This window comes from Diabrotica undecimpunctata, chromosome 6, assembly GCF_040954645.1.
Source record: "Diabrotica undecimpunctata isolate CICGRU chromosome 6, icDiaUnde3, whole genome shotgun sequence".
In the NCBI taxonomy this organism is placed as follows: Eukaryota; Metazoa; Arthropoda; class Insecta; order Coleoptera; family Chrysomelidae; genus Diabrotica; species Diabrotica undecimpunctata.
The window spans coordinates 118766022-118778370 of NC_092808.1; the positions used below are offsets into that span (position 1 = coordinate 118766022).

Sequence of the window (12349 nt, forward strand, 5' to 3'; positions counted from 1 at the left end):
GCAGCGGACCGATCATGTTTGAGTGGGAGAGAGACGCAAGGCATTCGCCGGTCCGGCCGGCCTCTCTCTCGTTCGGTGAGTCATCGTAACAGACGTGAGCGGGCGTTACACTTTTTCATGAGTGACTCCGAGCCACAACCTAATTTAAGACGTTGTCACGTCAAAAAATAATATTACATTAATTAAAATTTTAATTTATTTAAAATTAGACCAACAAGGAAATATAAGACCTGGATAAAAAGTATGATAGCTTTAATTTAAACAAAAAATGACAGGTTCTAGAAAAAGCACAAGAACAATTATCCTTAAAAATAATAAAGGAAATATTAATACTGATATGAAGGAAAGATTGTGTTACCGGGCCAATTACATCCAGAAGCTATTTAATGATAAAAAAAAACTATCATTAGAAACCACAGAGGATACAGGACTACCAATATTACGAGAATAAGTCGTCTATGCCATGAAAAACACGAACGAGGGCAAAACTACCGGACCAGATGATGTGCCCATCGAATTATTAAAACTTATTGGTGAAGATATTATTGATGTTATGGTAAAACTCTTTAATCTAACATATCAGACTGCCACAATCCCCAGACAATGGCTGCAATAGACCTTTTTGGCAATACCCAAAAAGTCCAGTGTAATATCCTGCTCAGATCACAGAACAATAGCTTTAATGAGTCACACACTTAAAACATTTTTGAAAACAATACACAGCAGAATTGTTAAAACTTTTGTATATGAAATTAGTGACACACAATTTGGCTTTAGCAATGGTATAGACATAAGAGATGCTTTGTTCGGTTTGAATGTGCTGGCCCAGAAATGCATGAATATGAATCAGGACATATACTTATGTTTTATAATAAATTATATCTAATCTATATTGGAATCAAACTGTTAAAATAAGAGTTAAGAACCAGAACACCTAAAACATCAAAATACAAAGAGGGGTCCGCCAGGGTCGCGTGCTGTCACCACTACTCTTCAATGTCTACAGTGAAGCGATATTTAAAGAAGCGCTCTCAAATTCAATGGAAGGTATATCTATCAATGGAGAAGTTTTGAATAAATTGCGTTATGCAGACAATACAGTAATAATGACGGATAGCACCAATGATTTACAGAACGTAATGCAACGACTTAATGAATGCTTCGGTGTTACGTATTTACTACTCTCCTTTATGGCTTAGAAGCATAGACATTACAACAAGTGCTTCTAAATAAGGCCGCTTTTGAATTTTGGTTATACAGAAGAATCCTAAGACTATCATGGACTCAAATAATGTCAAACGCAAAAGTTAGTAGAAGAATTGGAAATAAAGCTGAAATAATATTGAATGTCAAAGGAAGAAAATATAGGTACTAAGGCCATGTTATGAGAGGGCAAAGATACTCATTATTGCAGTTTATTGTGCAAGGCAATATTTGAGGCAAGCGAAATGTGGGAAGACGAAGAATATCGTGGCTTAAGAACTTGAGAGAATGGTTTGAATTTAGTAGTGCAGAACTATTTAGAATGGCAATCAACAGGATCCGCATAGCCATGATGATTTCCAACCTTCGACAGAAGATGGAACTTAAAGAAGAAGATAAAATTAATTATTGTTGTTTTTTTATATATATCCAATATTAAATAATAAAATTACTAAATATACAAAATATAAAATTATTCAGAGAGGCTAGTATTATCGGAAAGAAATTTGCTTTAAAATTAGCTTTTAAAAACTGGTTGCCTTATACGGAAATTGTGAGGCGAATATGCGAGGAACTTGGTTTAAGTTTCAGAACGGCCTTTAAACTCAAGGAGTTCTATTTGGAAAGGAAATTCTTGGGCAGTGATGCAGAGATATTAGCTAGGGTGCGTATGTTTGCTTTTAAGATTAGTCAAAAGCTTGGGAATGTGTTGTCATTATTAAATTAATTAAGATTAAGCATGTAAAGGAATATTTTAAATGTGTTGCTATAAAAATTTAATATTACCTCTACATTGGTAATAAATTATTTTGTATATATATAGAAACAATAACACCAGTTTTATCTGTATTATTAGTTCCATGTGCTACAGATTATTTACAAAATACGTAGATGCTGCCCTCTACGCGATAGTAGTAAAATTACATAAAGTTTGTAATTGAAGTGTGTAAGGCTATTTAACTTTTTGTAGATTTCTCCGCTGGTAAGGGTAACGCCCATCAAAAACATTTTCCGAATTTATAATGTTTTATTTGTTAAACAAAACTAATCTGTTTTTGAGGTAGATTTAAAAAAAAAAGATTTGGAAAATTTTTTCCGGATATTTAGGACTTCTAAGCACACTTGTCTACGCTGTGACTCAGTAAACATAAAGTAAGCTAGCTTGTATTTGTTTTTATTATATAAAAGTGAGTACAATTATAATTTTAGAGGTTATATTGGATATAAAAACGCTCCAACTTTTGTAACAAAAGGGATGATATAACAGTAGCTACGGAGTAGTGGTAAGTTGTAGATGACAGATGAAGTATTTTCTTTGGACCGTCGTTATGCCTGTTTGGACATAATAGATAGTAAGTATATCATAAAGACTTATCTTAAACCCTGTAGAACTGACTTACAAAATATATTAACTAGAATAACCTAGAATATTGCTTAAGCGGGATTATTCAGACAATAAAACATAAACTGAATAGCTGCTTAATAATTTCAAGAGGTTTTCGTGGCCAAGTGTGAAGAAATTTTAAGAAAAAAGGAGAGGAATCTCAACCCAAAAATGCCATAATCAAATAACAGCTACACAAGCAATACAAATCGAAGAACAGAAATCAAATAAAAATTTAATTTCGCCAAAAGATCAGGTAAGTAGAACGATTATCGCTAAGCTCTAACTGAGTATAATATAAAGATATAATCTCACGGTAAGATTATATCTTACCGTGAGAACGGTAAGATATAACAGACTCCAGAAATGTCAAGACTTTAAAAGGTATCTCTAATGACCCTTAGATAAGTATACCTATACTCCAAAATACAAGTAAAAGTACAAAGCCAACCCTTTTTTTATAAATGACCGTTTTCTTCTAAACAGCTTACTGAAATCACCACTCTTTTTTTATATTCCACCAACTCCAATAGTGCATTGATTTTAAATATGTAGAAGGAGAATTAAGAGGAAATTCAAAGTCCACTACCTACGGAACCATATTGAAAGTAAATAATCGTTAAAGGATTGGATTTATTATAGTACTGTCAGTTTCCAAAAATACATACTACACCAGTCTTCAGAGACGAAAAAGCCACTAAACCTCTAAAAATCATACGAACAAGCTGAATTTTGCTGAGAATGTCAATTTCGAGAAAATTTAAAAAAGGAGATAAAAAAGTTGCACTCCTACAAGTTTGTCACCCTAGGCCATATTTTTGGCCATTTAATTCAACAAAGCGATAGCACCTTTTGCAAAAAATTTAATCTTTTACATATTTCGTATAGCCCAGAGGACAGAAAACGATTATTAAAGTCTCTTCGCTGATGGCCACCAAAGTAGATGGTACCTGCGCACGTTAACTATTGCAGTGGTATTTTTCAAATTTTTCCTCCTAGGCCATATATTCGCCATTTATTATATATATATATATATATATATATATATATATATATATATATATATATATATATATATATGATGATGATGATGACCACCTATTGTCAGTTCTTATCGCTAAATGTCAGTTTAAAGATTTAATTCTATGGATTACATCAAAAACTTTGTGTTTTTCTGTCTGATCCATTCTATTCTTTTATCTCTCTTTGTTATACCTAGCATGCATCGCTCCATTGACTTTTAAGTGACTTTGAGTTTCGATATTTATTATCTCTAACTTTAGTGTCCATGCTTCGCAGCCGTATGCCATGATTGGTAGTACTGATCAAATGCTTTTTTCTTCAGGTGAATTGACATTTTTGAATATAACTGCATTTCTACCAAAAGATGTCTAAGCTAGTTTCATTCTTCTGTTGATTTCTGGAAGTAAGGAGCCAGATTTATGTATTAAGTGTCCCAGGTATACATACTCGTCTACTGTCTCAAGTGCAGTGTTGTTTATTATTAAATCTTGGACATCTACTAGCTCGGTGTACATGGTTTTTATTTTTGTCAAGTTGATTTTTAGGCTATCTTCATTGCTAGCTGCATTTAAATCGCTTATAAACTCCTGTAATTCTGCAGGATTATTAGTAATCAGAACTATGTCGTCTGCAAATCTTAGATGGCTGAGGTATTCTCCATCAATGGATATTCCTTTGTTCTGCCAGTTAATATTGCTAAATATATTTTCTAGAGTTGCAGTAAAGAGCTTTGGTGATCTTGTGTCTCCTTGTCGGACACCTCTAGTAGTGGGAAATTCTGAAGTGTTTTCATAAATTTTTACCTTAGCTTTTGCCTTTCTGTATATATTTGCTAAAGTTTCTATGTACGGTTTGTCAATGCCTTTGTTGGTCAAAGGTTCTATTACTGCCTTGGGATATATAGAATTGAAAGCCTTCTCGAAATCTATGAAGGTTAATGCTGGCGGTATTTCATATTCTTTAGCTATACTCATTAGTTCTCAAATTGCATGAATATGATCTATTCTACTGAATCCACTTCTGAAGCCAGTTTATTCTCTCGGCTGTGCATCATCTAATGCGTTTGTTAATCTGTTGTTGATGATCTTTGTGAATATCTTGTATACGATTGGTAGTAGACATACGTCTGTAGTTTTTGATATCCTCTTTGCAACCTTTCTTATGAATGAGAATTATGTTTGCTGTATTCCAGTGGTCTGGTATTCATTCCGATCTTAGGAAATTCGTAAATATGCCTGCTAAGATTTTCCAGGATTTATTGCCAGCGTAATTAATCGATTCTCTAATCCACGATTGGCATCAATGTATTTCCATGGAGGAACTGCAAAAATTAATAAATTCCATGCCCAAAAGATGTAAACTAGTTATTAAAAACAAGTGCTGGCAAATTAAATATTAAAATTAGTTGAAATTACTTCAATGTGATGTACAATATCGTCTTGATGTAAATAGCCTAATTTTTGTAATATTGAATAAAAAATTTTCCGAACTAATTTTTTTTTATTAATGAAAATTTTTGCTGTGTTCTTTACAAAAAATGTTTTGCTTTGTATGTATTGTATGTATATATATATATATATATATATATATATATATATATATATATATATTCTATTACCTTAAATTTTAGTAGGTACTAGAAAGATATGTAAGGTAAACAATTACCCAATAAGTAAGATCTTAAGATTTTGTTTGATTTTTATTGTAAAGGAAGCTTTATAAGAATAATAAAATTAAGTAATTTTTAGAATATTTGTGTAAAGATATCTTTTTGTTCTGTCATTAGTTCCTTTTAGTTTAATCACCAAAAACCATAAAAATATGTAATCAACAACTTACCTCCACTGACATCCCTCTTTCTTCTTAGCCGATGATTAACTCTTCCTCCATTAACGAACTCGACGAAATCATATTGCGTAACACTCGGAGCCACATTTCTTCTACCGTAAACAGCGAAATTCGCGCCCCACGGCAGAGTAAAATTAAAATTGATAAACGCGGGTTGTTTATTTCTGAATTCGCTGTTCCAAAATTGATAGGGCGGAATAGTTGCCGAATGCAAAGTATCCAACTCGGTTTGCTCGAGTAACGGTAATGGAGGCCATTGTGTTTGTGGCTGCTGCTGTTGCTGTTGTTGTTGCTGCTGTTGCGACGGTTGCTGGTGTTGGATGGAGCTATGAGCTGTGGTGGCGCTTGCCGAATGTTCGGCTGTACTGGTCGGCAGCGATTCTGCAATAAATAAATTTACTTAGTAATCAATTAGGGAATAACAGAAACATGGGAACATTACGGCAATGTGTACTATGTAGGTCAGACCTCATGATAGTACGTAACATGTAATCACAATTAAATAATTGAAATTTAATTTTGTTTTAAATTAACTAAATAATAGGCGCTTAAATAACTGACATCAATTAGCTGCTTTATTAGTAAACAATGAGAAGAAAATACATTTTCTTAGTTATTCAGCCAAATTTTGTACTTTAGAGAATAATGTTGTATTAATTTTTTAAAATAATATATAACTAGTAAAACAAATATTATCTCTTCAAGAATATTTATTCAACATATGACCTATATATATATATATATATATATATATATATATATATATATATATATATATATATATATATATATATTGTCCGGTTTATAGCAATGTGCACCTTCCGAGTCTTAATTCACGTCTATCAGCCCAGTCCCGGTCGTAGCTCTGATTGACATTGCGTTTTGGACTCTAAGCCATGTTGTTTTTGGTCTTCTTTGTTTTTATCGCTGAGGTTTATCGCTTATCCAATATTACCTTTGATGGTCTTTTGTCTTATTTGTCTTATTTTTTCATTTGTTACGTTCATCATTCTGCATTTAACTGCCGATTTGCGCCAAAAATCTATTTCCAGAACAAGGACTTTTTGTTCTGTTCTCTTAGTGAGTTGATAGGTTTTGCATTTATAAAGTACAACGCTCTAACCCTTATCTGAGCAAGGTGGGTCCAACAGGCCCGAGACGCTAATTTTTTTATCATAAACTCATCAAAAAGTTTTTATTGAATTTTATGCATCACTGAATTTGTTCAGAAGTATGTTTCCTTCATTATAATCATAATATGTTTAAAATATTCATTATCATTTTTAAAATTATTGCGTCCAAAGAATTTTGTCACGTAAAGTGACAACACGGGCCCGTCAGACCCTCTTTGTATTTATACCTAAAATCTAAACCTTTGTTACATAAGTTAATCTGGCAGTCAGGTAATGTTTTTGTGGATTATCTAAACGACTTTTATAATTCCGGAAATCCAATGATAAAGTTTAAACGTGTAACAAACATTGTAAACATCTCTTTCATGTAAACATTAAAAAGATGCTTCCAATAGGTGTTATGTCTATTCTAAATGAATTTAAAAGGATTATTCTTATAAAAGGAAATCTAACAGAAATAGTTAAAGTGAAGAAGACATGCAAAGAGCTTTGGAGGCAGTCCGAAAATCTAAAATGGGTTGCCCTAAAGCAAGCAATAGATTTCTTATACCGATCTCAAGACCACGATGTCGAGCAGGTTGTAAAAATAAAATTGTTATGAAAGCAGAAAAACATTTAGGCTCCCTATCTTAAATAAAGGATTGGAAACTGTAAGAGTGGTCCACATTCTGGATCTTTAATACTGTTTGTTTTTGGGGTGATAAGAGCAGACTTATGCAAGCTAGCCTATAGCAAACATATAATAGAAAGATGACTACACGGTTTTTACCAACGAAATCAGCAATTAGCATTACGTTTTTTAGAGGCTGCGTCTTGCACTGGCCGGGGCATTCAATAAGCCTCGGGTAAATACATTTTTAATAAATTAAAAGAAGCTGAAAAATTGTATACTAAATTAAAGCTATTTTATAGCATTTATTTAAAATTGGCTAAACATAATTCAGTGGTATTACTTTGCCTGCCGGCACACTGCACGCACCGCCTTTAGCCATTGAATGTTGCATTTTTTGGACCACTTCATAAATATTAAACTCGAATTGTTACTCAAAGGCTCAGAAAAAATACTTGTCGTGCAATAACCATATATTAGGTGCCCAGTCTCTTCCAGAAAGCATATGAGAAAACAGCAAGTATTGAAATCGAAATAAACGATTTTTGGGCCACAGGACTATCACCTATAAATCGTTACTTTTTACCAAAGCATACATTTTTGCCTGGTGCAACTACAGATGTGCCTGAGCATGAGCCTGGTTCTATTAATAAACCTAACATTACTCCTACTTCTCTACCTGATGTTATTAATGTGTCTCAGGATGCATCTTACGAACATCATATTGCCCAAGAACCGTCGGCATTTGGTTTTAAAGGTGAATCTATTGAGGAATCCTGATGGAATTGGCACTGGAATCAATGTAAGAAAATTTATCAAACGTAAAAATCTGATCAATACCAAGATGTATTAAAGAAGAGTCCCTTCCAGGACTCTCTTCCGAAAATATCTGCGCGAAGAAGAAAATAAAAAGAAATCAAAAGAAACAAAAACCAAAAAAAGAAAAAGTAATGTCGTGAAAAGGAAAACAGTGAATAATGGAGGAACCATTATGAACAATAATAGACAGCAGTCGGCATGAGAGAGAGAGAGAGAGAGAGAGAGAGAGAAAGAGAGAGAAAAGCAAAAGTACTGAAAAATATATCAAGTGATAAAAAAAGACCTTCCAGTATTTATGATCATGAACAAGAGGACTTGCTTGCATTTACTGCAATGATCTGTTTAGTAAGTCTAAATCTAATGAACGATGGTTAAAATGCAAATTTGCCAAAACTGGTCGCATTCAGAATGTGCTAGAATTACAAAAAAAATCAAAACAATTCATTTGCGAATGTTTTATGAATTTAAGACATTTAATTTGAAGTTTGTTTTCTTCGTAAAAATAATATTTTATAATTTTTTGTTTAACACTCATGTTTATTTGTATGTCATTTTGCCCACACTTGTCGGGCAAAATAATTTTTTGTTACATTTTGATTTCTATTTTTTTTAAGCTCTTTTTATGGGCTATTATTATAAATCAAAAGAAATGGATTTTATAGGAAAAGAATTCTCTATTTATGTCTCAAATGTCTGAAAAACAAACTAAGTATGCCATCTCGCCCGTCCTTTCCCTACACTACAGTCGAATAAAAATGTGTTTGCATTAATCCTTAGAAATGTGTTTCCAATTTACTCATAATAAACGACATAATTGCAGAAGTGGTTTCCACATACCTGCATTTATATTTAGCCATGGCTAAAAATCAAATTCCTTCATTTCAGATTAGCGAAACTATTCGTAGCTCTCCAGTTATAATTAAATTTATCCACAAAGTAGCATTATCGACTACAGCTACATACCGCCGCAACATCGCATCGGCGGCGAAACGGGGAAGGAGGTAAGGAGAGGAAGCCAAGCTATAATTCCTTTTACGCTCGCACGCTCATTACACCCCAATTTTCCACATTATTATGCAATTCATGTTTCTTTTTATGCGGGAAATTTTCAACAACGCTCTAATGGGTAATTCCATTACGTACACAGTATGAAAGGACGTTTTTCACAGCCTCCTCTCACTGAGAAAAGAAGAATCTCATAGCAATGCAACTCAACTACGTCCACTTTGCCTAATTTATCTATCCAACTAAATGTAATTCAACTTTTTTTAGGCAGTTTCATTCAAAGAAACACGATACAACTTTCGAGAAATAGTCTAGGGGCTTAGGCATTGATTTTTGATGTGCGAAATGTTGATTTTATTAAACACACCATGTACAATATAATAAAACTAACAAAATATCTGTTGATTAATTTTATTTATGTGGACGTTTATAATTGGTAATTTAATTTTACTTCTTCTTTTTTTTTCTCCTTGTATCCAAGAATTTTGCCTATTTTTTTTAGCATTGGCTCTTATTCTATTGGAATATGCCATTCCATTTATTTCTAGGTCCGCCTATGCCTTTTGTTACGATTGGTGAGTATTTCTGATGTCATTAATTTTTGATTAGTGTATCAGTTACTTTCTCGTTATTATTCGTAGGATTCTCATTTCACTTGTTTTCATATATCTTATTGTTATGCCATTTTCTGGTCTCGCTTCAGCGGTGTATGTTATGATAGGCCTAAAAACAGATTTGTGTATGTACGTTTACGTTTTTCATAACATATTTTGTGCTTTACATTAGAGATATTATAGTCAGTCGAGTGACTTTTCTAAATCGACGAAGCACATACAGGCTATTTTTTTGTATTCTATAAATTTCTGTTTGTGTATTTACAAAGACCGCATCGTTATAAGAACTTCGACTTCTGAATTGTTGTTCGTCTAATAAATTAAGTATTTTAGATAACTAATTTACACATCAGTCCTTTGTCTATGATATTCAAAATAAAACTTAACAGATTTATTACTTTACTAGAATGTGGTCGATTCTAACGCATCTAAACGGATCTAAAATGCTTTTGTTTGTCAATCCATTTCTCTCCAATATCTTACCAATTACTTGATCCCATGTCTCTATTGGTCTTTTCAGTTTTTTGTTTTTCAATATTTTTGCTTCCCATACAAATCTTATTTTTCGGTATCTTTCATCCATTTTAAATGACTCTACCAACTCAGCTGTCCCTGTTCTATAATATCCAATGTAGATTATATTTTCAGTTTGTTTGCTTTCAAATGTCAGGTTAATGAACTGCTTTGAAAAAACTTTTATTTTTGTATTAGGGTGATATTTATTTTCTGCATATAATTTTTTTTCATTTTATGATACAGTTTTTGATATAATACAGCGTTTTCTCTAATCTGCTATTAATTTCTGCTTTGAAAGATCCTGTTTTTTCTATTTTTATTCCTTAAGTATGTAAAAGTTTTAAGTTTTTCTATTGTGTTCCTTCAATTTCTATATTCTTCTTGAGTTCTTCTCTTGTTTCTCCTGCATCCTTCATCTGCACAACTTTTGTTTTGTTAATATTTAATTTTATTCAGTGAGTAGTTCTTTCCATATTTTAAATTATTCTGATGTTTTTTTTTTCAGATTTTGCAATGAGCACCAAATACTCAGCAACAGTTCTTCAGAGACTTCTACTCTTTGCAAATTTTTGTACTCTACATTTAGTTTCTTACTACTTTTTGTGCACTTTTAAATTTAATAATTATTATAAATAGTGTTTATTTTAAACTTATCTGATGTTGCATTATTACTAATTACGATATTGTTGTTCTCATTGTATATTTTTTGTATCATCTTTAGCAACTTGTTGTCCATTTATATTTTTTTAGTACTTTCCATATTTCTGTCTTGGCAGTTTATCGAAGAATTTTCTATATCTTCATTTTTCCATATTTTATTTATTATGTACTATTTGTTCTCCATTTTTCCCATGTTTCTTATAATTTCTGTTGTTATTTTATCCACTCCAAAAGCGTTTTCACAATTCAACGTTTTTATTGCTTTCTGTGATATATTCCAATATATTGTTTTGCTCTTCATTAATGTCGTCTTAGTTTATATCCGTTAGTAGTTCTTCAAAGAGTTATTTTCACCTTTTAACTATTTCTTTTGTTTCTGTTACTAATTTTCTATTTTTATCTTTACTACAGTATATTTCATGTTTTTTTTGTTGTATTTTTATGGTCTTCTGGGTTCTGTAGAATATCTTCTACTTTTTCTTCAGCCAACACATATAATCTTTTAAAAACCATTTTAATGCACTAAATAAAGGTCGGAGAGCACCAGGTCGAAACCGACAATCGTGGTTTAGAGACATAAGAAATAGTTACGATATACCTGATATCATTACAATAATAAGAAGACCAAAACAAGTATTCCTCGCTGCATATCATACAAACCGGAAGAAGATATAAAGCAATTGTCATTTAACTTCTATTCACGACTTCCTCTGCTCACTATAAATAGAAAATCATGTTAGCTCCCTAGACATGACGAAGACATTTCCCTAGACATTTTACTATACACCTACTGGATTTTTATTATCTTTGCCTAATTATATTATCTAGTATCTATAGTACAATTTTTGTTGTGTTTCATGTTCCATTCTGTAAACAGCTTGTCTACATTATCTTTATAATCTTGTCGTTTATAGCGTAAATAATTGATTACACACGTATTTAGCGTACATAGTTAATTAACTATGCATTCACTTCTTATTTGATCTTTTGCATAAAGCCTTTAACACTTGTGATAAATCTTATTCCAGCTGTTGTTACACTTTCTGGTGCTTTTTCAGATTAAGTAGACAGTATCGTACAGGATTGCCAACATTATCGTAGAATTTAGTATTTGTATTCTTTATAATTATGTTATATAATGTGTATTATACCGCATAATTTGTCTTATATTTAATATATACGTGTTCCACTTACTTATATATTAAAAGGAGTATGAAAAAGGCTGCAACCTTGTGTCACTCATTAATTAATTTTAATATCAACTGTCTTTTTCGCCAGTGTCATCGCTATTTTTGTCTGACAGTAACGAAATATCGGAAAAACGTAATTAAAACAAACCATGGAATATACCTTAATTGTTTTGGATGTTAAGTCACTTTCCCACAAGGAATTTACAATTAATGTAAATAAACACCACATAACCTAACTTATATACACGATTTTTTTATTTCCTTAAAACACAACTTCAAAGAAAATAAAATAGTATAAAATTAGTTTATGTTCCTGTTTTTGTGGCTCATAGAGGTTATTTTTG

At 31.9% G+C, this 12349-nt stretch overlaps 1 protein-coding gene across 2 annotated transcripts in view; it reads right to left on the reverse strand.

Annotated features, from left to right (window-relative positions):
• The window catches only part of Ten-a (Teneurin-a transmembrane protein), a 621367-nt gene that overhangs the window by 445989 nt on the left and 163029 nt on the right, over positions 1-12349 (reverse strand). For both annotated transcript variants that reach the window (XM_072535236.1, XM_072535235.1), the window contains exon 5: positions 5450-5839. In XM_072535236.1, the coding sequence (XP_072391337.1) occupies positions 5450-5839 (390 nt within the window). The remainder of the gene's footprint in view (positions 1-5449; positions 5840-12349) is intronic.